The 27412-nt window shown below is 41.4% G+C and overlaps 1 protein-coding gene across 4 annotated transcripts; it reads right to left on the minus strand.

Moving 5' to 3' along the window:
* Positions 1-14573: 14573 nt before the first annotated feature.
* OTULIN (OTU deubiquitinase with linear linkage specificity) lies at positions 14574-25442 on the minus strand. 4 transcript variants are annotated; one of them, XM_068161982.1, is made up of 8 exons: positions 25048-25442; positions 24050-24373; positions 21389-21465; positions 19358-19452; positions 18221-18364; positions 17341-17466; positions 16386-16655; positions 14574-14878 (listed from the first exon to the last, which is right to left on the minus strand). In XM_068161982.1, the coding sequence occupies exons 1-8, from the start codon at positions 25230-25232 to the stop codon at positions 14684-14686; spliced, it is 1416 nt and encodes a 471-aa protein (XP_068018083.1). In that variant the 5' UTR covers positions 25233-25442; the 3' UTR covers positions 14574-14683. The 4 variants fall into 4 exon arrangements, with proteins under 4 accessions (XP_068018083.1, XP_068018086.1, XP_068018084.1 ...); XM_068161985.1 differs by having other exon boundaries at positions 24050-24369; positions 25048-25135; XM_068161983.1 differs by lacking the exon at positions 25048-25442 and adding an exon at positions 24796-24976 and having other exon boundaries at positions 24050-24369.
* Between the last annotated feature and the right edge of the window lie 1970 nt (positions 25443-27412).

The following is a 27412-nucleotide window of genomic DNA, read 5'->3' on the forward strand; positions in this document are numbered from 1 at the left end:
CTTGTAGCATGTACTCGCACAGAAGGGCATTTTGGCTGCAGCTTGTGCAAGTTAATTGTATCGTTAGAGAGTGAGCTTCAGTCCTGGTATTTTGCAACCAAAGTGTCCACTCTGTCTCAGTAAAACAGAATAATTTGTGCTATGTTTTCAGGTGATCTTTTCTGTTTGTAATGCTGAAGGGAAAGTTTTTCTTAGTATTACCAAGCCTTGTCACTGCTCAAATCAGTTTATTAGTTTTACCTCATTGTTATTTTCCGTCATTCCTAATTCAGCATCTCTAGACTTGCCCCATTTTCTTCTGAAGGCTCCTGCTAGGCTTACTTTGTCTGTTGGCATTTTGAGAAGGAAAATGTAATCATCATGCTGACTGAATGTCAAGTAATGCTGCGATTAAAAAGTAGCTTACAACCAAACACTTGACAGTGTTTTTTTACTCTTCATTTGCTTAGCTGTAAAGGAGAGTCAAAAATCAGAAGGTCTTGGGGAATATCTAGATTTAAAATCAAGAATTACAAGAATTAATTCAACTCCAGCCACTTTTTGATTTTCTAATGATCCATAAGACCACAATTCAAAACTTTTCCAGCAAAGTTAGCACTGCACTTCAGCAGTGCAGAATAGTTTGAAGCACTGGGAAACACAGGACTTTGTGTATTTCACAATTTAATGAGTCAGCCTCATTAACAGGGACAAGTCATTAGGTTTAAAATTCAAGTGTACTTGAGCAGCCTGATCCAATGTCTAAGGTGGCCTTCCTTTGGGGATGGGGGAGTGTGTGTGTGTCCTGAAATCCCTTTCTGACCTAAGTCCTCTGAGTCAGCAGTCTGGAGGGGTCCCATCAGCTTAAGAGACAGGAGACTGCTTGCCTTTTATTAGGCTTTCAGTTCAGGATTGAAGAGACAGTGCCTATTAGGACTCTTCAGTGTAAACATTTGGGCAAAAATCTGACACATCTGACAGCTGCACAGATTCTTGTACTGGTGACAAAACTTCCAGAGCCAGCTGTAAAGTACCCTCCCACCCTTTGGGAGCCCACAAGGAGGGCAAAGCAAAAACAAGCTATTGTGTCTGCAGATCACATATTTGAGTACTGTACTGCATTTTTTTCAATTAACTCTATAAGCAAAAACGCCTGAAGGCAGCAAGCAGTACCACTTATTACCTGCTTCCTCCCAGCCCTCGTCATGCATACCTTTCAGCATTAAAAAAAGCTTCCCTTTCTGATAAGTCCCTTTTAAAATCAAGCTAATACATAGTAAATGCTTGTATTTACATAATAGAAGAGCTTGGCCTATATACAAACGAGCATACAAATCCCCTCTTAGGAAAGGACCTGTTGCAAAACTGGAACAAGAGCTTTATCCATAATCTGGCAGAAGTGCAACAGAAAAGTTAAAAAAAAGGAAAAAACAACAACAACAACTTGCAGAACTGAAAGAAATAATTACATTCACTTTTAATGAGAATACTGCCTGGGTGGAAAATAATTTATGTACATATATATATATATACACACACACACACACACACAGAAAACAGCAGAGCCTGGGACTAACATGCGTTCCTCAACTTAGTAATTTGCCCTCCAGAGCATCACTAACGTAACTCTGCTTGTGTGTCCCATTATGATAAACAAAGATCCTTCCTAAGCTATAATGAAACAATTGGAAGGCTACAGGCAATATTTACTGTTTACTTAGCTCAGCTGATTTTGTAAGCAGCATGTGCAAGCACCAGAAAATTGCAAAAGCAAAACCTCAAGAAAAAGTTGAAGGCACTTTATAAATGACACATCCTTACTACTAACAGTAACAAGCTTTGTAATATAAATGTATTAACTCTTTAAGAAATGTAGTTCAAAGTCCATGCCACTTACTTCAGGCTTGATAAAAATCTACCTGTGCTGTCTTGTGTGCTTTTAAAAAGCAAGTGCACAAGATTTCACATCAAACGTGTGTTTTTAAACTGGGCAGAAACTTCCCACACCATCATAAAGGCAATCAGGCTTAGATCACGTCAGGTTTTGATCTTTCAGAATATTGCTCTCACTGCTCCATTATTTTAGATCATCTTTTGGTGTTGATGCCTCTACCTTTCTTGAAGTTAGGAGCTTGTGGATGTTTTGTGATATGAGACACAGGCATGGCTAGAGGACCCCAGAGCTCATCTGCTGAGAGAGAAAATGGCTTGAAGCAGGACACACAGAGCTTCGTTTTTAGAAAGATGGGGGTTGATAGCCTCTTACTTCATTGTTGGGTGTGGGCTGGCATCAGTGACCCTTCAAAAGCTGCCTGTTCAGAGCAGGTGAGAGAAATAGATGCCTCCAGTTGCTGGTGGACTTGGAAGTTGCATTTGCAGGCAATGTAGGAGCCCCCTGTGCTGCTTGTGTTATTTGTTCTGCTACACTGGCAGGGCATGTTACTACCACAAGCCACAGAAGTCCAAACTGGAGACCAAGGACTTGACTCTGGTGGAATTACTGAAATGTGTTTAATGGTGCTTGGGCAGCAAAACCTAGCAGCATTCTCAAGCTTTGAGAAAGCCTTGCTTCATCTACATGAGACAGAAAGTCTCTGGGACTGCCCACATGTGAGCAAGGGAGCGTTGGAGGAGTCAGTGTGTGTATGTGGAGAGAGAGGGGAGAGATGGCTGCAAACGAGTCAGCTGAAGTGTCTTTTGCAAGCACCCTGCACCTCATTACCCTGCAAGAATCATATTGGGGCAGAGAGAACCATAACCCCTTCATTTATCCTCTTTCATGAAAAGTTCATTGTCCTTTAAAGGTTATTGGGAAGTGTTACTGGATGCTAGTTACTTGGTAAAGCCAATCTTTATAGTGCTAGGAGCACAAAAGACAGCAAACTGACATAAAATGGAGGAAGTAGCAAGTCTTACACATCCTGCTCTCTGTCTTTACATACTTGAACAGGGCTAATCACAAAGGTCACTAGAAATAAACTGCAAAGGCTGAGCAAAACCTAGGGCAGAGCAGAAGACAAGAGCTATTTTGCCTCCACAGGAGCAAATCACCATGGAGGAGAATCAAATTGTATAGAGGTAGCCCAAAGAAAGTCTCTCAGAAGAGATGCAGTTTCTAAACAGAGGTGCAGGATTGCTTTATGTGAGGTCCACTGTACCATCTGTGGGGTAATACTACAAGGATAGCAGGTTCTTCAATCTCAGAGGAATGCTACAAGGATAAAATTCCCTAATGCTGGTAAAAGATACTTGGATACTGCAGGGAACCGCACCAGAGAAATGCATAAAAAATACTGAACTCTTATTTGCCTGTTCTAATTGTGCCTTTATATTCTCTAAAACTGCCTTGGTTTGAGTTTCATGGAAATACTTTTAAACTGTGAGCTCAGAGTACTGTCTGGAAGCAGCATCCTAAAAAAGGGTAGCCCAAAGTATGAAGACTCTTGCTCTGAAAGGAGAGGTAAAGATGTTTGAAGACCTTGTCATTTCCCAACCTGGCCCTCTGTCAATTATTCTGCAGGACAATGTCTTGTTTTGTTCTCAGCAGGGTTACAACACTGGCTTACAACACTAGAAGAGGCTAGAGTAGTAGTTGGCCATACTTATGGCATGCTGCAGTTGCATTTGGGGTAAGGTCAATTATCTAAATACATTTCTGGAGAGAAAAACCCTCATTTTTTTCCGTTTGTTTCTGTAATTTGAAGGTAAAGCTGAGAACTAGGCAAACGTATATTTCACCTAAGAGGTATCACTTGTTTTTAATTTCTTTCAGAATATACTTCAGTATCAGTTTCCTATTCTTTCTTTCCAGAGAAAGCTGTCTTTATGCAAAGCAGTGTGCCTGACAGCCACCCCCAACTACTTAAGCAAGTCAGTTTTGCAAGGACTGTAGGTGTCGAGCCAGAGCACCATTTGGAACTACAGTACAGGGATTCCAGATTTTAAATTAAATATTACCTCATGCATCTTTTTCTGTCATACTTGTAGAATTCCAGTTGTTTTCTCTCAAAATAAATGTTGCTTTCTGGAAGTTGTACATGTGCTAAAGATACCAGTTGGGGGGGGCGGGTTTAATGACCATTTTGCTTTGCTTTAAACATGAGTTTCCTTTAAACTCTAAATAAACCAATGAAGGCAAAAAGTTTGTAGATTTTTTAAAATGACTGCTAAGGTCAAAACTCTGAAAGTACATCTTGCATTAGAGTTGATTGCTGTTTATGTATTTAACAAAGACCTATGTTTTTGCATTGTTAAACAAAATTGACCTATGCTTTCTCGGGGTGGGGGGGAATCTGTGCTGCAATATTATCTAATAGCTTTCATACTCTACGTACTTTAAGTAAAGTTCTAACAGTTTGCATATGATTCCATTTTTTTTTGTGTGTGTTTTGATTGCTTCTGTTTTATAATTATGATAATCTGACGTGGTCTAAAGTACTCTTCTCACTTGGAACAGCAAAATACAGCTCCTGGTGAGAAAATAATCCAACACACAAATTGCTTTTGAAGTATGAGCATGGTGCTGCCAATTGCAAGGCCTTAACTTGAAGGTAATGAAATCCAAGGGTACCATGAAATGATGCAAGACAAGCTCCTTATTTCTACAAAGCCTCCAACTATTGTTGATATGGAAATACCATGGTCAGAATGCTTTTTCTGCACCAAATCTAAAACAACAACCAACAACCCACTTTTATTATTCCTGTTAAATAGACATTTAGTATTTAAAAGAAAAGCATTATTGTCATCAGACCAGGACAAACTCAGACTTTATCTGTCCATCTGGCAAGACACCAAAATGGCTCATATGAACCTGTGAAAATATTCCTTCAGTAAAAGCACTTAGTGTTTGATTTTTTAACAACATATCCCTTGGTGTACTCCCAAATGAGCAAATCTGAGCCACCGAATGCCAGCAAGACTGATCACAGCCTTAAGTGATTCTCCTGATTTGACACTTGAGTAGCCATTCTCTTTAAGAAAATTTCGGATAGGTATGATAGAGGTTTGCTCATACCTGTCCCTGACACACACACACACAGCCCTACTGCCCACCCTGCCTCCCCAACTCTGTTGCTTCATCTCTCCTCACACTGGCCCACAGCAGAGATCCTTAGGATGCTTTCATGAGAAGTCCAGATGCCCCAGCCCACAAAATGACCACCCCATGTTCTGTTTTCCCTGTAAAAGGGCTGAGAACAGCAGCTATGTTTCTCCTGGCCCTTGGTGCAGAGTTGTTCAGGGGGCCTTTGAAGCCCCTGAACTGGTTGTGGTCCTTGCCACATATGGCTCCCTGCTTCCTGCACTCCAGCCGTGGCTGAAGAAAATACTGGCTTATCTCTGGTTGTCTCTGGTTATGCTCCTGCCTGAAAGCAGGGGTTGCCAAGTGAGGCCAATATAAACAGGGTGTCTCTGTCAGCAAAGAGTAACTCCCGTATTTGCCCATAGGTGCATGCTTGTTAGTTATTGGCACCCACCACTGCCTTCCTATGGCTGCTTGCAAAGAGCCTGCCTTGGCCTTGTCCAGCTCTTCCTGCTGAGGGCACTGGTCTGGCAGGAGGCTTATAAAAAGATACTGCCTTTGCACCCTGTAGTCCTCTCTGCCTGCTCATGGTGGCAGAGGCAAGTGAGCTAACATCCCCATGGCTTGGAAGGCCAGAGCCTGTCTGAAGGCAGATGGGAGGATTCCTGCCATGCTGCTTCACTGTGAGGAGATTGAGCCAGGCCAGAAAGCGTAAACAGAGTCATGTGTGCAGAGTTTGACTTTCTCAAACTAAGCTTTCTTTCATGGCCCACATAGACTTTGTTTTTCTCTTCTTCAGCAAGAAAGGGACAGGGTGGAAGCAAGTAAAAAGACAGGCAGTATGACTGCAAATAGTATTATTAATTCATCTTTGCTTGCAGTCTTGAAAGTCTCTTCTCCCTCCCTCACACCAGCAGATCCTCCTGTCTCTTCTTCCATCAGTAATAAGAACATTTAGCTCTTCCTTCAATGAGGCACACTGAAATGTAATCTATTTGATTTTCCCAAAGGGCACACACAGAGCTCAAACCAGAGGGTGATCAATCACAGACAGAAGCTCTCAATGGCACTGCTCTTGCTTTTGCGTCTAATAATTGTAAAAAAAGGGAGGAATAGGTGGGGAGGGAGGGGAGGGAAGGGGTAGGAGAAGGTGGTTCTAATAGATGTTTATAGTGTACATATTGCTGGGGGTAGATGTGCTCTGCACCAAGGAACAGGAAAAGGTTCATTACCACAGACAGGCAAAGAAGTCCTGAAACAAACAAGGTACAACACAAAGAGAGCAGAAGCACTGATGTCATCTTTCAGCTAGGCTTCTCTGATACAGCACTTCCAAGTGAGGGGTCAGATGATCTTGCCAAATGCTCACCACAGTCCCTGGAACACAGCAGAGACACCCACAAGGAGGAAAACCAAAGCCTAGGAGTGGCTTCTGAGGAAGATATTTCCCAGAAAAAGAGTCAAGCAGTAAATAACTCTCTACACAGGCTGTTCTGTAGCTGTGAAAGGCAAGCCGCCTTCCTCTAGGTCAGTTAAAAGGTGCAGCGTCTTCCTGTCTTTCATGAGCAGAGCAGCATTTTCCCAGCAACTGGAGCTAGTGCTCCCAAACATACAGCCAAAATGAACTGCTTCATGCCAACACCCCCTTCCACAAGTGGGTAGTTAACTCATGTATCATCCAATTCAGCACATCTTTGAAGAATCATGTGTTTCAGTGGCAAGCCCCCCAACCCCATGGTGCAACACAAACGAGGTGCCTTCACAACCACAGCTCTTATACCTGCTCTCTTAGGTCTTCAAAGGAAATTTCACACCATGATTGCCTTTGAAATTTCTATATTGTTATTTTGTGTCCTTTCACTGGGAAGGCAGACACATTAGAAGAGGGCTTTCATGTGGTGGGGTGATGGACATAGTAACACATGGACCTTTCATGAGGTTGTCTTGCAAACCAGTTGATTGTGGAAGCCATCACAGATTTGCCTTAAACAGCCCTAAGCATTGCTCGACCTTAAATACTTTTTTTCAAAGTAATGTTTCCAATTGCCTACTACCTTTTAAAAGCATTAGTTTGTTGGTTTTTTTGTTTTTTTGAGTTAAAAGAACTTTGTTTGCACCACGGTTTGATGAGACAAAACCCAGTATGTCTGAATGAAGAGAGCTCTACAGTGGGCTCATCAGTAAATGAACACCATGGAACCACTTGATAATCTACAAGAAGCATTAATATTAGATAATAAAAGCTAGTACATAAGTACTGTGTGCCAGCCCCCTGTGGTAATACCTGCAGGAGGTGCAGGGGTCCAGTGCTGCTCCAGTTAGGTGTTTTCTGGGAACAGCCTTAGGGGGGCTGAACAGGAGAATCTGAGGCACACAACAGGAAACAGCAAAGCCTAATATTAGGCAAGTGCTATTTAATGCAAGGGAACGTAACTGTTATCTCCCTAGGATGGTTTCATGTTTGTTTACTTGTTAAAATCCCCTTCCCTCTTTCTTTTCAACCCTATTAGACAAGCAGCTCAACAAAACCCTTGGAGAAGAAATGTTGTTCTTCTGCCTCCTAGAATGGTACAAATTCAGAAGGCACAGTCAGGTGAGAGAACAGAAACTGCTGTTAACTCCTGCTTCCTGGCTTCCTGAAGCAATACAATCTTCTAAAATGACAATGGACTCACAGTACAGTTTGCTACAAAGCTCTTCCAGCTCTGTAGAACAGTCTCTGAGGAAAACCCACAGATCTCCTGCTGTAAAACAGAAGCCAAAATGTTACATGATGCTTTAAAAAGAACCAACCAACCACACACACCAAAAGCAACCCTGCACCATTTAAAAATCTACTCAAAGAAGGAAACTCTGGGAAGAGGCTGAGTGAAATGGCTGAAGTTTGCAGTTTATGGCCAACTCTGTACATCTTCCATGTTCAATATATTTCTCCTCTTAGCTTTTCATGCAAGATGACTTAAAAATCTTATGATACAGAAAATACTCAGAAACACAAAGAGAATGGCAGTCCAGCAAGTGCTCCATCAGTCTGTGTGTAGGGTGTTTTACACTGAATACTTTTCTTTCAGCTGGAAATAATTTTTGTCATCCCAGCAATTCCAAAACAGTATAGGCAGTAATAGAATCACACAATCAGCAAAATTACTCAGTTGGAAGAGATCTCACAAATCATGCAGTCCAACCCTCGGCCCAGTTTAGAGTCAATCTTAAACCACGTCCCTAAGCACCAGGTCCACACGTTGCTTAAACATCTCCAGGCATGGCAACTCCACCACTTCCCTGGGCAGACCATTTCAGTGTTTGATAACCTTCTCTGTGCAGAAGTATTTCCTAGTATCCAGCCTGGCCTTCCCTGACACAGTCTGAAACCATTTCCTCTAGTCCTCTCACTTGACATCAAGGTCAGAAGGTGGAAGGTCAGAAGGTGGCTGGCCCCTTCCTTGCTTCAACCTCCCTTCAGGTAGTTGTAGAGTGCAATGAGGTGTCCCCTCAGCCTCCTCTTCTCCAGACTGAACAATCCCAGCTCCCTCAAACACTCCTCATAGCCATGGGGTCCAAGCACTTCACCAGCCTCATTGCCCTTCTCTGGATATGTTCCAGAACCTCAATGTCCTTCTTGGAGTGAGAGGCCCAGAACTGAAGAGAGAACTCAATGTGTGGCCTCACCAGTGCTGAGTACAGGGGGGTGAGATCACCTGCCTTTTCCTGCTGGCCACCATGTTTCTAACACATGCCAGGATGCCATTGGCTTTCTTGGCCACCTGGGCATACTGCTGACTCATATTTAATTGACTGTCAAACCCATTCCCCCAGGTCCCTCTCTGAGCTGCAGCTTTCCAACCACACACCCCAAGTCTGTAGCTTACCATGGGGTTGTTGTGATCCAGGTGCAGGATGTGGAACTTGGCTTTGTTAAACTTCAGTTAGCTTTGGCCCATTGGTCTAATCTGTCTAGGTCCCACTGCAAAGACTCCCTACCCTCTAGCAGATCAACACAGCCACCCAGCTGGGTGTCATCTGCAAATTTACTGAAGGTGCACTCATCTAGATCATCAATAAAGATATTAAAGAGAAGGTCCCAGTACTGAACCCTGGGGGACACCACTAGTAACTGGACACCAGCCAGACTTAACTCCACCACCACTCTTTAGGCCTGGCCATCCAGCCAGTTTTTAATCCAGTGCAGAGTGCACTTATCCAAGCCTTATGCCTTGAGTTTCTGAAGGAGAATGCTGTGGGAGACAGTGTCAAAGGCTTTACTAAAGTCCAGGTAGATAATGTGCATGGCACTTCCCTCATCCACTAGGCAGGTCAGCTTGTCATAGAAGGACCCCAGATTAGTCAGACAGGACCTGCCTTTCATATGCCCATGCTGACTGGGCCTGATCACTTGGTAGAAGATTATTATCATGTTTGCTCTGTTTTTCTAAGCACTTTAAACCTTTATAAAATATCTATGGCTAGAACAAGTGGTTTTTCCCCTCTATAATAAGGACAGTAAAAATAGAGTATGTTTTGTGCACCTGCAAGTGTAATTGGAAACTAACAGGTTTACATGTTTTTGAAATTGTTTGCTTTAATCTACTCGATCTAGTGGAATGTGCCCCTGCCCATGGCAGGGTTGTTGGAACTAGATGATCTTTAAGGTCCTTTCCAACCCAAACCTTTCTGTGATTATATGATTGGATCACAGACAATATGAGAATCCAACCTCAACATTTCTCAACACACATAATTCTTGACACTATAGCCTCATGTTTGTGTAAAGAGAGTAAGGTATCCCAGACACACTGCTCAGGATTCACACAGCATGTTTCAGCTAAGCTTCTAATTCTTACAGAAATTACTCTGGCTGTGAAGACTCAAATGCATGAATACCTCATCTGAAGGTTTGAGTGGAATACATAAATAAAACCAGATACTTCAGAAACCAAAGAGAGAACTTGCTACAAATGTCAATGCTTAATAGCTGATTGTTATTCAAGATATAAACAGATTAACTATTTGATAGTCTGCTCTGGTTTTGGCTAAGACTTAGTTTTCCTCCCAGTAGATAGTATAATGTTGTGGCTTAGAATTAGTACGAGTACAAGACTGATAATACATGGCTGGTCTAGTGGTTGCTAAGTAGGGCTTGGGCTAAGTCAAGGATTTTTCAGCTTCCCATGATCTGCCAGCAAGCAGGTGCGCAAGAAGCTGGGAGAGACCAAGACCATCAGAGCTGGCTTGAACTAGCCATACCACATAACGTCACACTCAGTATACAAACTGGGGGCAGTTGGCCAGGAGGTGCAGATTGCTGCTGGAGCATTGATCAGCAGGTGATGAGCAACTGTATTGTGCAGCACTTGTCTATTCTCAGGTTTTATTTCTCTCTCTTTCCATTATATTCCTTTTCAATACTGTTATCATAACAATTTTATTATAGTTATTAAACTACTCTTGTATCAACCTATGAGGTGATTTTTGGGTTTGTTTGTTTGTTTCTTCTTCTTTGCATTTTTATTATCCTACTCACTATCCCACCAGGTTTGCGTGGTGCTTCGTTGCCAGCTGGGGTTAAACCACATCATCTTCAGAAAGATTAAACGCTTAAAGAAATAAAAAATCTCAAGCCTCTTACCACTTCACAGTGTTCCACACATCTTCATAGTGTATTTCCTCTTCCTATGTGCTATTGCTTTTAACTAACATGAGTCTGTAACAGTGAGATGATGCTGCTGAACAGTGACCTTTTGAGATCACCAGATCAGAAGGGAAAGTATTTTGGTCATACTATATATAACCAAGCATAAGTGGTATTGCTGTGGCGTAATGCTTTTGCTGGAGTGCCAAGGTAAAGAGGCAAGTCAGCAGATCCCCGCTCTGGGACTTGCGGCGGAAGGTCCCCAAGTGCCACCAGGTGGCAGAGGGTGAGTAAGGGCGCCTGCCCGGGTTGTCCCCAGGCCTGCAGTGACACCTGCCGGCAGCACTCGCCCTGAAGCCCGGCGGGAGCTCCGTGGAGGGAAATCGGCAGGTCCCTCTGCAAAGCCTCCTGAGCACCAAGAGTCAGTACCGGGGATTCCAGTGAACGCTCTGTGACTGCACAAGCCTGTTTGAAAAGGGCGATACCAGATTCATAAGAATTGCAGCTTTATAAATATATATATACATTTATTTAGTGGTTTTGTTTGTTTGCGTGGCTGGTTTTTTTCCTAGTTAAAAGATGTGTGGCTGCACAACAGATTTAAAGACCAAGTCCCATCACAACAAGCCACAAATTACTGGATTCTAAATAGGTGAGAGGAGTTTAATTTTTTGCTCAAAGTTTAACACTGTGCAGAGGCTACCTATTAAGAGTCCCTGGGGCAGCTGTCTGCAGGGAATACATACCACCTCAAAGAGCTAGTGGGCAAGTCTAGAGGAAAAAAGCAATAAACCAAAACCACATACACACAAAGAAAAAAAACCCAAACACCACCACAATACCCACAACTCCAAAAAGGGGCAAACTGTGCCAGCAATCTCCTGGAGTCATTGAGTGGTGGTCACATATGATGTGGCACTCCTGCCTCAGCATGCCACAACACTCACTCAACAGCCCTGAAAAAAGATTTTGTTGGTACTGACTTGATCTTCAATCTACATCTCCCCAGACAGCCAGGTCTCAGGGTCAGTTCCCACAGGGCACCATCAGGCCTGTTCCAGTACAAGCTTCTCAGAGCCATACCCAGCCTAAGCTTTGCCACCTTGCCTACTCCAGCACCAGCTCAGCACATCTCTCTACCCACAGCCAACTACTCCCAGATGACACAATGCCATTTTGTTCCCCTTCTCCCAGCCCAGCAAGATCACCTGACCTCCACACACACAATTTCTGCTGTACATTTCCACCAACAAAAAAGAAGCTGGTGGCAAGCATCCATTAACTCCATAACGTCTTTCTTATTAGGAGACCAAAAAAAGGCAAAGTACAAGTGTTTTGTGGACCGCAACTGATTTTAGTGAAGCGTACACACTTACATGCTTTGTAGAAAGCCATCAGCCCCAATCAAACACTAAGAAAGCACGCTGGTTCTATTTAATACCTGAAAGTATGCTAAAATGGTTCTGAAGAACACAATGAACTCATGCCTCCTCCAAAAATCATACAGGAGGGAGAAGTAACAATGATACAAAAATAAGGATAAAAAGAAAACTTTCTTCACTACTTCTTCTTTCTACTAACTCCTAGGAGATTACATATTACCATATTAAGAACCTGGACTGAACCTAACAAAGTATGCCATGGGTTGAGTAAAGCACCTGCTTCCTTTAGTACACCCAAGTAAAGGAGATATTATAAATTTATTCACATGTAAAACTCACAGACACAGGGGCATGTCTATGAGTTGACTTCTATCCCACTTCTTTTCCATCCCTCACTTCCACTTCATTTAATGTATTGACTCTCAGTTTATTCAGTAGATTGAGAGTGGGGACCTAAGAGAAAAGCAGTATTTATCCATTGTGTTACTCTAGCTTAAAAACTGTCAGCTGTCAATTTTATAATGTAAGTTAAATCTATATGCTGCACACCACATACAGACTCATTGCTTACCTCCAAAAAAAACCACATGGAAAATACAAAGTAACACTGGTTTTACCAATGTTTGCTACTCCATTTCTGCAGGAGCAATACATGAGCAAGTTGTACACCTACCGTGTGCTCAGCCCTGCCCAAGTTCAACCAGTTATATCAATCGTTTACCTATAAATGGCTGCAAACTCAGCCTCTAAAATGCCATCTGCTTTAGAGACTTCTGTCATACATTCAGAGCCACCACTCTAAACCTATGACAAAGACATCTTTTTCAGTGAGGTGTTCAATTTTAATCTCAAGAATATATTGCAATCACAAGCCATCAAAATTTCAATTTCAGCTATTCAAACAAGTACAACTTTTCTATCAGAGGCCTTTGCTAATTTACTTTTCTTTCCCCTTCAGTATTACTTGGATAATGGTAGTCAGGACTGTGGAGATTTTTTTGCTTGTTTTGGGGTTTGTTGTGTTTTTTTTGGGGGGGGTATGGGGGTGTTGGTTTGGTTGGGTTTTGCGGGGATTTGGTGGGTTTTGTTTGTTTTGGTGCTTTGGTTTGGTTTTTTTGCTATCCACATGCAAGCACCAAGCCAATAATTATTTGTTTTATGCAGGTCACTATGCTTTTCAGCTTTCAAGAAATAACTAACTTGAACAAAAGTTTCAAAAGTAAAACCTCAAAATGATAAAGCTAGAGAGAAAACAGGCAACAAAATACTGCTGAAAGAATTGGTTTGTTTTTCTTGCCCTGCAGCTCCCAGAAACTCTCAGTAACACATCTAACTAGTTTTAAAAGGCAACACCAACATGATAAGCAGAAGAGAGTACATGGCAGACCTCATTCAGACATGTCTAAACCACAGTCTAGAACATAGTGAATACACGCTGTCGTTGTGTAATTACCTTTCATCATGGCAGAAAGGTTAAATTTTAAGTAGAACAAAACAGAACAAAACCAGAAGTTCTATGTGCCAGAAGTTTTGCATGTCATTTCCTTCATAATATTTGTATGACAGGTGTTTTTTTTTCAATAAGCCAGCATGTCATTTAAATAAACCTTCACTCTGTTTTTCCAAGATGATGTTTCATTATCTGCAGGGCACACTTCCTTTAAGCTCAGAGGTGAAGGGGGTTATGGTTAAGGTTTTTTTAGGCATGTCAGCACTTCCAGTATGTGTTATGTTCTGTATTGCTTCAACTTGAAGCATGAAAAGTAGTTCTAAGCAGAAAGAAGGAGTGGAGGCACTGCACTCAGTTTATTTTCATCTGCTGCACTCCCTAGACAAATTAAAATCCTGATGTTCTCCACAGCAGCTACCAGTGAGGATTAACATTACAGGAACAGAGTAACTAGAACAGACATGGAAGCTGATGGGCATCTGGTTGCCTCATATTAGCTATCACAACTGAAGAGGCACTACGGTGTAGGTTTTGAATTTGTGACCTACTAACAAAAAACTTTTATACTCCCTTATTATCAAGTCTTTTTGCCATGATCCTCTCAAGGGGTTGAAAGGACAAAAGCTCTTTGTTTTCACTGAGATGGACAACTGGCTTCTAAATAACTGATATTCATGTTGGGAAAAAACCACCAAAGCCTTAGAAAACTTTAAATAGCATCTCTCTTACAGCATAAACCATGGCAGGCATTAAATTACAACTTCAAAAGAATTAAACTACCTCCTGAGACCCAGGATTTGTACAAATTGTTTCTAATCTGCATAACAAATAGTCAGGATATTGCCAGCTTACTTTTCTAGAAAAGTCAGCTCATCATTACCTTATTATTTCAGGGAGCAGGTGGTCAGCTCCTGTCTTACTACAGCATACCATCTATCTTCTTAAAAGAAGTGTACCTCTCGTTTTTGCATTCCTTTTCAGAGTAAGCCCTTCAAAAAAGACTGCAGAAGTTTCCCCTTTTTCCTGAGCAACAAAAGCTATACTTGCAAATCTTCTACTCTTTAAGCTACTACTTTTTGGATATTTTATTTCAGATGTAAACTTCCAAAATGGATTTTAAGTGCTGTAGGTTTAATAATGCAGATTTCATCATCAGTACTTCCAAATAGCACTGGAAACCTCAATAAGCAGCACAGGTTTGTCTGCCAAAAATCACTTGTTTACAGCATAGTCTCTTGGCACATGCTGACTGGAACATTATAGTGTCTGTCATCTTCAGTTATGAGAGTCACCACAGGCCAGTCCTCCTCTGGGTCATTGGGATAAAGTGTGATGAATTCATCGGTACTGTATTTATACAGTCGATACACTTGGATAGTATACTGCAGAGTATAAGCAAGAAGAAACATTTCCACCTACATGGGGAATAAAAGCAGAGATGTCATGTGTAAAAAGAAACACACATTTTGTAAAAGACTTTTCTTGTGCAAATTCTACAGTAATCATAGTATCACAGTATCATTCAGGGGTGGAAGGGACCACAAGGATTATCTAGTTCCAACCCCCCTGCCATGGGCAGGGACACCCCACACTACATCAGGCTGGCCAGAGCCTCGTCCAGCCTGGTCTTGAACACCTCCAGGGACGGGGCCTCAACCACCTCCCTGGACAACCCATTCCAGGGTTTCACCACTCTCATGGTGAAGAACCTCCAATATATATATGTGTGTGTATATATATATATATATATATATATAATACCTATCAGATGTAGTTTTCCAAGGAAGAAAATAAATTTGCAAATGAATATGTACAAACATCTCCAGCTCAGTATCTCAGCCATATGCCTCTAAGATAACGTGCCTTTAACGTGAAGCTCTTCAGACCAAACAGTGGCATAGAAGGGTATTAGCTCTAAAGATAAGCTACCTCATACAGAGAATCCTACTTCTCCACTATCATAAACATGGGGGAACATTCTCTCATAGCAGTATCAATCCTTTTAAGTCACTAAACCAAACAAGAAGAGGTATCAGGCAATGTCCTTTCCCTCTTAGATGGTGCTCTGAACTCTCTAGCCAAATAGAAAGATGGAAAGCCCTTAAAAAGCCTGTTGATGTCATAATGAACTGCAAGAAAGAACCTGGAAAATATTCTATCTTGTGTACTACAGCGACAAGCATATTCTGTCCTAAACAACGATTTACAAAGAACATTGCTAAAATACATCTAGTTAGCACAAAAAAGTCTGCTAAACTGGGCAGCAAAATGTTACCTATGAACTGGCTAATTTAACAGAAGCAGCAAGCTGTCTCATCTATACTACACTTGTCAGATTTCTAATAAACAGACATTAACCCTAGCATTTGTGCGTCTATAACTGTGCAGTGATTTAACTGCAGCACTGCTGTGACACTGTAACACACTCAATGTCGTATTTGTAAAAGGATGATTCTAAAAATCTTTCAGGATATTCAGCTCATTAACCACTACATTTTGTTTTGAGACTTTTTTTCCTAATATGCACACCATTTCTGCAACATCATGAGTTTACCATAATTCACCAAGCATAGCCACTACACACAATCCTCTCTTGATAACTTAAATATTAGCTTCTATCATCATATTTTTAAGGCTTTAACAATTAAGAGACTAATACAAATGTTATTATGGATAGAACACCATATTTTCAAAGAATGCTTACCTAAGTGTCAGCTGCCAGACAAAAAACAATGTTTAAAAGACTTTCAGAGGCTTTTACTATAAGCAAGCAGTTCTACTACTGTATTTTTCCCAACAAAAGACCAGACACTAGACCATTACATTCAATCCAACCAAGACAAGCTGTTTGATTTGTTAAACCATTTGAAACTAAAATCTCCAAAGCAGAAAAACAACACTCTAAAAATAATCTGTCCTTACTTGTTCAAGGCCTCCACTGTGACCAATATGATTCAAGTGATTATGCATTAACTGACAAGGGTTGCTAGATGTATCCCGTGCAAACAGTAACCATGAGAAGACAGGAACTCTCTTTCCATTTTTATCATCACTGTATAATTTGATAGCAGTGTTAAGCATCAAAAACTTCAGTGCTTCATAAAGTCTATACTCCTCCTCTTCACTTCTAAACAATTTATCACAAGCTTCTTGTTTCTCAAGAGGACCTTCGATTTCACTTATAGTCTTCCACTATAAAAAAAATAAAATACATAACACACAACTTGTATCAATAGCCATCACTGAATTCAATTTATAAAGGGCTTTGTGCCTTTTTACACACAATCAAGAATATCTGCACAGCTGTAGTGCTATCATGGTCAAGTTGAGTTAGTCTGATTTTGCTTAAGTTAGTCCTTAAGCAAAACAACAGAGGATGCTGGAAATTTTGCAAGGTGGCCAAACAAATATTGTCATGAGACAATAAGTAATAGGGTAATAACCTTTTTGCTTCTGCATCCTTCATTATTCTTTGCATTTGTTACTCAGAATGCATATTTCACTCCAGGCATCAAAATGCTAGAATGATGCCTTTAAAATATCCTTTAAAACCTTTAAAAGCAGACAGTATGCATGCCCAGTCAGGAAAGGAACAACTGAAAAGTTACTTAAATAGGTTCCAGAGTTTCAACAGTAGGAAGGATGAAACTAGTACAATCACTGAAAGGGCACAATTGTTTTCCTGTTACATTAACTCTGAACAAAAATCTATAATTGTGGAACAAAAACTACTTAGAAAATACTTTGGTACTATTCTGTTTGGCTTATTTCTTTCCATGACCTGTTTAAGGTAGCATTGATTCATAATATACATACTTCCTTCAACTAAATACAAGAAATAGAGGCAAAAACGTTTATATGTTAATACTTTTCCAACCTTTTTCCTTAGAAGTATTAAGTATTCTTTTATTTCATCACTTATGTTTCCCATCTTCCTGCCCAGTTTCTCTTTTAGCTGCCACTGCTTGATCCAGTCATACTTGCTCAGCAAGTTTTCAGAAAGCTGGAAGTTGAGAGAAGGTAGCATAAGCCAAGAGTCTTGATAGGAAATGCTACCAACTTACATATTTCAAAACATTTTGCATTTTAAAACAATCCTTCGTATGTTCCTCTGAACAAATGTACTAAGATGACCATAACTGAATACAACTAGCTCTCTGCAACAGTTGCCAGACAATAATCAGAATACTGATCTTTTACGGTTTCCACATCTAAGCCATACACAAGCCCTGGAAAAATTAAATCCCCCAAATTAATAGTGGCTCAGTTTTTCCCCCCTACCACTCCCTTTTATTTAACTAAATAAATAATTCAACAGCAGATGACAGTGACTGTATTTTGAAAGTGTCCCTGAACCAACAGGAGAGAAAGTTAGAGATGTGATGACATCCACCAAGCATTCCAGAAGTCTTCATGGAGTGCAAACTACTTTGTCCAGAACACACAAACTGTGTTTTCTTTTCAGTGAACACTGAAGGACACTTTGGCAGAAGAAATCAAAAGGGCAAGATGAAGAGAGACAAGTCACATTACAGTCAGCACTATATTAAGATTTCTACATTATAAACCAGAAACTGGACTCAATTCCAAGTTGAAAGAATCACTGTAAATATACAATGCAACTGAACATTACCACTTCTTAATTCAAGAGATACTGAGAAGTGAATATATACAGTATAACACAGAAATTAGATGGTGAAATTACAGGTTAGAATCAAGATTGCTCTAAAGTCAGAAGATCAGAGTTTGACACATACCATAGTCAAATCCTCACTCTGCAACCAGCTTGGTAACTGGGTAGCTTGACTTAGTGCCTGGAAAAGAGTTGCTCTGAGAGCACAATAGTTGTCACCTCGTACTCTCCTTATCGATGCAAACCTCTGAGCAACTGCTTCATATCCCTAGAAAGTCCAAATAACATGAAAGCATTATTACAACATTGTAAGGTCCTGCACTGGTATCACAACATATGTTGTAATATTAGAACCCAAATGCTAATGTTATTTAAAAAAGTTAGATCCACTACCCATTTTGGAAGTTCAAATGTTTTTGTCACAAGTTATACTGTGAAAAAAAACCCAACAACTTCTTTAATTCTCCCAAGTAACAAACAAGATATGCAACTAGGTAATTTGTTGTAGCATTTATTTGATGACAAGGCAGAGATATCGTTAACATGTGGGTAAAAACTTCCAAACTACAGACATACACACAAGACTATAAAAAATCTTGTGCTTACAGGAACTTTCAGCAATAGTGTGTTCCATTTACTCAATACATGTTGCATGCAGTTTGTTTTTACCTCAGGGAAAACTTGTTTTTATACTGAAGCATCTTGACACATGCCTCAGCACATCTGTCCCTTCCATGCTGTACCCATACATACACTTCCAGCAGAAGCAGCAATGCTGAAATGTAACTTCTGAAGTTCAGTATGTCTCTTCAGCTAACTTAGCAAGAGTCAATGTCCTTTGCATCTGAATTTCCCTTACAGATGTCCCTCTTGAAGATCACACATAGATCATTATATTTGTGGAAAGTAATCAAACTTCTTGGCAAAAGGTAGATAATCTGCTCTGCCAATTCCACAGCCCTCAAAATCACCAATTTTGGGTAATAAACTGAATTTAAAACATCAACTGAAAACAGAAATGAAGAACAGTTATTGATCAAAATCAATAACTACTAACTAGCCAAGTAGCCTTACTAAAAAAACACATTTTGAATAAGTATTAGCAACAGTCTTCCAGCTGCCAGCCATGTCTAGGACCAGACACTAGAAAACATGGTTATTACATTTCCTGTTTTAAAGATTGCTCTCATATGGAATCACCTACTAAACATACCAATGAAAACAAAACAAAACAAAAAGATGACAAAAAGAGAACTGATACCTTTCTCATCTTATTTGCTACTGGTGTATTTCCCCTCCATTCTTTTCTGCAGTACTCCATGATGTCCATTTCAGGTGCAACACTTAGTTTATGTTCTGTCAAAACAGAGCATGTAACATAATAACCGTAAATGTGAAACAGAAGAACATCAAAAAAGCACTGAACTTCTAAATATGACCTATCACATTAATATAACATCAGTGCAAAAGGAGTCTGGCAGCATGGCTACTAATTATTAGCATCAGAGGAAAAAACCCCAACTTGCTCTAAAAATGGTAAGTGAATAAAAATAATATGGGAGTCCAACAAAACAGAGAACACTGCTTCTCTCTCCTGGAAAACAGTAATTTCTGCTCTGCCAATTAATATAGTAATCTTTTTTTTTTTATCAATCAGAAAAATATTTGATTAAAGTTTCTGCTCTTCTTCCAGACTATAAAGGAGAAAGGTAACAGATCTTTCTGTATAAGCCTGAAACAATAGTAGAAGTACAGTTTTCTCTTGGAACCCCAACAGCCCCATCTTAGTTTAATATAGCCAGCTCTAACAAGACCCACCCTGCCTCCCCACAGAGATGGGAGGGAAAGTAGCACAAAAAACCCCTCCCAGTTAAGGAATTTTAATGAGATCACAAGCTATACCTTAGCAAAAGCAGCAGCAGAAGCCAGCAATAAAATAGCTTCCCCCACCCAAGCACAAGCCAGCCCCTAAACACACAGCAGCCAGCCCAACAGAAAAGACCAATGTGCCAAAACTGGAAACCAGAAGCGGCAACCAGAACAGGAAGCCTCTCATGCTACAATCTGAACTTCAAGGCCCATGATACTTTGCTCCAGCCAGCACTTTCATTTTGAAGCTGGCAGGACTGCAGCATAGTACTGAATACACATCAGCAGATTGAACTCGACCCGTGACACACCTTCACGGCAATACAGATTGATTGCACTAAGGTCATCAAGGGATGCCAGCAACAGATGCTGCTATAATAGCTATAAATCAGCAATTCTCAAACACAATACTTATAGGTGTTCCAGTTTGAATTACAACAGAACTAATTCTGTTCAGTGATTTTATGTTTTGGCTCAGTATCTTCTGAATAGTAGCACCTTCTGAAGTTAATGGCATGTTCTCACCAACGGTGTCTACTTCTAGTAGTGATAACACTCAGTGTTTATTGTTAGCGTCAAGGGACGGCATTCAGCCCAAGGTCACTGCTAAATCTTGATACTGCATTAGGGGCGCAAAGTAAAAAGCTGCACCTGCAAGGAATGGACACCTCAGGTGACTCTAAACTGACCAACACGGTGTTCCATTCTATACACACTGTAATTGGCATAAAGCGGAGACACAACAACAGTTGTGTCTCCGCCTCTTCTTCAACAGCTAGTGCCCCAAGAGGACTCCGTCCATTCTGCCTTTGATCCTGATCAATGAGTTCCTGAATCCAGTTTCAGAATCCACACCCCGAATCTGGTTCCTGTCTGCCTCTGAGTCTAGACTAGGACTTCCCCAGTGCCTCCAAACAGCACTGATTTTGACAGTGACATAATTGCCATCAAGGGTTGGGGTTTATGCTGGGTTTGTGTATACTTTTTATTTTATTGTTATTCTTTTCATTACAGTAGTTTTAGCTTTCTTTTTCAAACCGTAAGTCTCTCTCCCTTATTCCCTTCCTATTGCACTTTGGCAGGGTAGAGGGATAAATAGAGAGCATCCATCACTTACCCAGCAGCTGACCCAGTTCTAAGCCTTGACACATAGGTTATAAAAATGCTTTCCAAAGGTTTCACATTCTTTTGTAAAATAATTATAGAAGCAGGGGGGAAAATGTACTAAGAGCAAATAGTTTTACAGAAAATTGATTTTGTGCATGTGTGTGTGTGAATTCAACTCCACTACATCACAGTAAGTAACTTCTGTTGCAAATATTTGTGCACTAAAGACCCTGGAAATGAGGGTGTCAAATCATCACAAATTAAGTGCTCCAGTGACTTGTAATACTGTATTTAAAATGTCAAAGCTCAGATGTACCTGAAGAGCTCGTCTCACAACGTAGTATTTTCTTTCTCGCTATTTCTTCTGCATCACGATAGATGTCCTCCTCCTCACTGCAGTAAGAAAATCAACACATACATCACGTAACAGCACAGATTTAACAGTCATTTACAACCAGGAACAAGTACTTAAATCTTTCTCTAAGTATTTTTTCCAACTGTTTGCTTTCCACCATACACATTTTCATAAGACAACAGGAGTTCTCAAAAAGTTTTTAAAAACCCTGAACTCTTCCACTCTCTTATCTGTGACACCTACGCTGATAATTAATCAGTCAGAACTTCAGCTGGCTGGATGGAGAGAATGTACCTTTATATTTGTAAATCTTACAGGACACATGTGCAAAAGATACAAACTAAAATGCCCTGCTTGCTGAGTATATGGCTATTGCAACATAGGTGTGCAAACAAGAACGCATTACTCACCAGAACTTTGCATCTATACTCCACTGGCATCTGTCTTAACATCTAGCAAACAGACTTTAAAAATATAGTTTCATGCCTCAAATACTTAACCCCCCATACACTACCAAGCATATTAGTAAATCATTCAGGCTTGCCACTAAATCAACCTTGTATAGGAAGTTTGTATTTTGAAGAAAGTACACATGCAGGAAAAAAAATGTGTAAGGCTTTTATTCATTGCCCACTAATATTAGTAGCTTCTAACATACCATTCAAAAAAATACCCTAAAGCACAGTATGTTTGCAAAAGCCCAGGAAAAATTAATGCAGTGACTGCCATGTCTTACACTACTAAGAAAGGAAAAACAATCAGGAAAACTGCATTGCAAAAAGGGTTTACTTTAGGCAGCTGGAAGTTAGATTGCTGTCACTAAAGATGAGAGGATACACTGGTAAATTATGGCTCTCAGTTTCTTTCTATTCAAACCACCTTAAAAAAGGTAACATCTCTAGCCCCTTTGCACATATTTCCCTTGAGGAAAAAAAATGTTTAGCATAAAGACAAATATAGGATAACACCATGAAACTGTCATCTACTGTGCAATCATGAAACTACAGTTCAGCTTTTACTCAAGTTTCAAGCCTTTAGCTTTCAAACTGGATTTCCTGGGTGTCTACACAGCTGCTTGAAATCTGACTCTCAACAATATTATCAATTAGAAAGAGAAACAATCAATACAATAGATATTAAACACAGCACTCCATAAAAAAGAGTACTACCTGCTAAGAATTACAATCATGGAAATACTTATGCCAGGACCTTATCCTTGTTACAGTGTGGCACTGGGTAAACCCTGAATTCCATGTATAATCCTATTTCTCAGCAGAGGTTACAGTCCATTAAGGTTTGTGAAGAGTGTCAAGAGTATCTAATAACATTTAAAATACTAAGAAAAAAAACCACAAACAAGTTGGTCTCTGAAAGTAGTGATTACAGTATCACAGTATACTGATCGATCACAGTACACTGATCTACTGCCCAGTTTATCTGTAAGCTAAGTATTTAAAATATAAAACAACTGTCTCCCTTTCTGAGTATGAACAAAAGAGCACGATCACATGAGAAGCAGCAGAGCAGGGAGAGCAGGGGGAGGCATTACTTTGGGATACATCCTCAAATGCATTTAAGTTATAACAAACAAAAAGAGAAAGTGCTGAGATCAGTAAACCAGTGAGGTTACTCAATAAAGAAGTTTGGTGTAGAGTAAGCAGCATCATGCTCTTTCCACATGATATTGCCCCATCTTGTTTCTGGGATCTGACAAAATAGAACCAGAGCATGACACACTAACATCATGAATAAACCAGGTACTGCAAAATTTAACTGAGTTGCATTGAAAGCAAGGTAGACAAGAGATGCAATCCACCTGCACAAGCACTTTCATTTTATAGTTAAAATTGAACCTTAACACTGCTCCAGCGTAGCAACTGTTAAAATCAGTGGAAACAAGAACGTGAAAACTAAAGCCTTTCCCCATGACTGTTCACATTAATATTTGACAATAGATTGGAAATAAAATAACACACAGAAAATAATTAAATAAAAATATTCATGCATAATAGTGCACAGTGTTGTGTGAAAACACATCTTTGAACTAGTAAATCACATTCTACTGAACCAAAGAGGCAAAAATACAAATTCTACGTAGTGTATCCTACACTTCTCATTTTAAATACAGTCAACAAAAAAACCCCACACCACCACCAAAAAAAAAAAAGAAAAAAGCTAAACCCCAACAAGTTAAGAGAACAAGAAGCAAAATTAAGCAGAAGTGAAGGAAAGGACTGTGGGCAAAAATAGTTTCATAGTAACTGATTTGCAGGTCTAGAACTCCTGGTATTGAAAGATACCATACAAAAGCGAAAACAATGCTCGAAGTCTTCAGTTTATTACCATGAAGGGATCAGTATCTATTTTTTATGTCAGATTAAACTTGTTGCTGTTAATAGGTCACGTAAAAGCATATTAGATCACTAGAATTAGTGTATCAAGTAGCAGCCAATTTTAAAATTCAGGGGAGAATTGTAAGATTTGACATTTAAGCCGATTTCCCTGAGACACTAACATATATGGAATTTTGCCAAGAAATTCAGTGCCACAAAGCAAAAGTAGCCCTTCCCTTTCTATAGATAAGTTCTCAGTGTATTTAAAAAAGAAAATAAAAATCCATACCTATCCTCAGATGACTCTGCTGCTGAAGGATCACTAGTTGCAGGTAGATACAATTCACAGTTTCTAGATGCAGCCTGGTCTGATACAAGTGATGTACTATCTGTCTTCTCAAGCCTCCCCGTACTTCCATAGACATAGTCTTTTCTTATTTCTGATGTAGATCGCTCTTTCCCATCAGTAGCTGAACCAAGTTTCTTAGAAGGAACGCCAATTTCCCTTTCATGCTTCGTTAAGCGTACGTCAGCACTCTGTTTTTTCTGCATCTGTTTTGCACCTGCAGAAAGGCTGGCTGGTTCTGTCATCCACCCTTGAAAATTATCCTGGCTTTGAAGAACGGAGAAATACATGAAGAGTCTCTCTTACACAACGACAAAAGCATGTTTTAAGAAAAATATACTACCTCAATAGTTATATTCTGAGGATTCAGAGAGTATTTAACTTACTCAAAAGCAAGCACAAAATCCAGAATAATTTGGTTAAGATAACACAGCACTCAAGACATTTTCAAATTCATCTTTTTAGCCAACCAATTTAGCCAACCGAGGCTAATCTGCGACAGTTCCTCAACCACAACCAATGCTAGAATAAGCGCCCTCACTGACCACTTGCATTATCACCTAAATAACAGACGATTAACAGAAATGGGATGCTTTACAGTTGCCTCATTCATATTCTACACAGTCCTTAGCTTTGTTGCTCAGGTCGGTCACTTCACAACTGGAAGTCTTAATACCTGCTGTTCATACCTTAAAACTGTACAACACGTTTCCCATCTCCAGTTTAAAGCCTCCCACACGCCAGAAATCCTTCTTTTCCAGATGTTATTGTCCGCCTGCACTCGAGTCCTGCTCTATACCAATCAGGAAGAGGACCGCACAGCCTGACCAGCTACTTCCAGCCCCACACCTCAGCACAGGGCGCGCCGGGGTGCGTGCAATACACCGCCCACGATACACGGTATCCACACCGGATATCACGCAGAGCAGCCGACGCCTCACCTTCCCGGCTCTCTCTGTCCTTCGGGACTGCGGACCCGACGCCACCCGGGGCCGTCTGCGCTAGGAGTAGCGGCCCGCCGAACGCAGGACGACTCCGCTCCGGTCGCTCGCTCGCCGGGACCACGTGGGGCATACTCCTCGCCTCTTCTCGCCGCGCCCTCGCCCGTCCCCCACTCGCCGCTCATGCCGGCGGTGTCGGGACGATCGCCGCGGGCAGAAGCCGCCTACTCCCGAATCGGACGCGCACAGCACAGCTACAGCGGCCGCCGACACGCGCCGCGCACACGCATCGCCTGGGCAGCGGCCGCAAGAGCACCCGGCCCGATCCGGCGCGTCACAGCTCCGCAACAGCTTCCGCCTCGCCAGCTGCCACGGCCGCCAGCATCCCTCGTCATCACGGCGGAAATAACGTTAGCACCTTCCCGCTAGCACCAGCCTCGGTTTCTCGCTTCCTTCCTTCCGCTCGGCTGTCGTCAGGCAAACAGCGCCGAGACTGAGGGGCGCGTACGCCTTGGCGTCAGAAAGGCTGGAACTAGATGAGGGGGTTGGAACTAGATGATCCTTGTGGTCCCTTCCAACCCTGAATGAAACTATGAAACTATATTGCCCCGGCCGTGGCCTGCGTAGCTGCGGTGGGATTCACGGGACCCTGCCCCCGAGCCCACAGTAGGTTCACCCCGCCCTCGCGGGAGGCAGCGCTCTGACGAGCGGCAGCAGTTAGCCTCGAGCGGTGGCAGTCGGTCGTGCTAGTGGTGGCTGAGGGTGCCTGGCTTGGTCTCTAGCTTGCAGGAGACTAAGGCTGTGTATAGATATGTAAAGAGCGAGTGTCAGGAGGATGGAGCAGGGTCTTCTCCGTGATGTCCGGTAACAGGACAATGGGCAGTGGGTTCGAGCTGGAGCACAAGAGGTTCCATGCGAACATAAGGGAAAACCTTTTCACTGTGAGGGTGACAAAACACTGAACAGGCTGCCTAGGGAGGTTGTGTGGCCTCCTCTGGAGACGTTCAAAATCTGCCTGGATGGATTCCTGTGTGATCTAAGTGATCCTGCCCTGGCAGGGGTGGTTGGACTAGATGATCTTTTGAGGTCTCTTCCACCCCCTAGCCATCTGTCATTCTGTGATTAAAGAACTCAAGCCTGCCAGCTGACACTAGGCTTGGAGCCAGGCATTGATCTGCTGGCTCTTCCTGTTCATTCCCTCATCACTCCCTCCAATGGGAGGGGTAGAGAAGAGCCCTGCTTGTGCTCTTGATTCCTTAACCACTCGTCCCAAGCCACTCTCACAGCTGGGGGGGGGGGGGGGGGGGGAGGGGGAGGGGCAATCTTGGATCCCTTCATCAGATACTCTGCAATAACTGTTACACCATTTTTTTCGCCACCATGCCTTTGAGTAATGCAAAGAGCATTTCTATTTAGAATCACTTCTGGAGCTGCCCAGAACAGAGCCAAAACCTTGTTCCATTTGCAAAGGTTCATTTGAACAAACAGCCAAGAAGAAATGCTCACATCTTTTGTTCAACATTCATGGATGCTTTGCACTACTAAACCAAGTCAAGCTCCTGTGGGAGTCACTGCACAGTTTTGATTGTGTCCAATGACTTTTGTGCAAAGCTCAATTCCACATCTGCAGCTTTCCGGAGTTAAGCAAAATGCAATGGCACCTCTACCGTGAAGAAATTTACTTTGTTGCGTATGCTCAGGGTCTAAAGTTTTACTCCCACTTTTGTCCTTACTTACATTGTGGTCTGGTTGCCTACCACTGAGGACTCTTAAGGTCCCGTGCTCAAAGTTAACCTCAGAATGCTAATAGGGGAATTCATCATCATTTCACCGAATAGATGTTTGATATGTGGTCCAGTTTGATGAGCCATGTGCCCTGATTAGGTGGACTTTTCACAGCTTGTTAAGCAAGAGCATATGGATTCCTGTCTCACTCAAAACCTTAACAGAAGGCAACTGAAGTGTTTCTTGGGTGTGTCATCCCTTGCTACTGCAGCAACAGAAGCACTGTAAATGCAAAGAGAGTGTGGGGGCACAATCCACAAACAAGAGTAAATCTTAAGTCATCAGTATAGGTAATGCAAGAAACATGTCTATGTGTCTGGAGACCTCTGCTTTGAAAGAGTGGCTGAAAGAAACTTACATTATGGGAGGCATGATCTATTAATGCTCTTTTTTAGACAGCAGGACACAAGCTGCAGGTACACCATCTATGGATATTACCCAGGAAAATTTTTCCCATCTCCAGTCATAGACTGGATAAAGTATGCCTAGAATTGCTAAGTTTCCCTCCAGGAACTTCTAGCCGCATCTCTTCAATACCCTCTTCCTCACCCTGCTACCATGGCTACAACCTGGCTTTTCT

Source organism: Melanerpes formicivorus, unplaced genomic scaffold (genome assembly GCF_026170545.1).
Source record: "Melanerpes formicivorus ecotype bairdi unplaced genomic scaffold, bMelFor1.0.p_v2 SCAF_61, whole genome shotgun sequence".
NCBI classification, from domain to species: domain Eukaryota; kingdom Metazoa; phylum Chordata; class Aves; order Piciformes; family Picidae; genus Melanerpes; species Melanerpes formicivorus.

What these genes read in the sequence shown, in the direction of transcription:
- OTULIN (XM_068161982.1), bottom strand. Translation starts at nt 25,232, where the DNA reads ATGAGCGGCGAGTGGGGGACGGGCGAGGGCGCGGCGAGAAGAGGCGAG. An exon ending in GCAGAGTCATCTGAGGATAG is followed by an intron (nt 21,466 to 24,049) that starts GTATGGATTTTT and finishes TTCTTACTGCAG; the next exon opens with TGAGGAGGAGGACATCTATC. An exon ending in TAGCAAATAAGATGAGAAAG is followed by an intron (nt 18,365 to 19,357) that starts GTATCAGTTCTC and finishes TGGACTTTCTAG; the next exon opens with GGATATGAAGCAGTTGCTCA.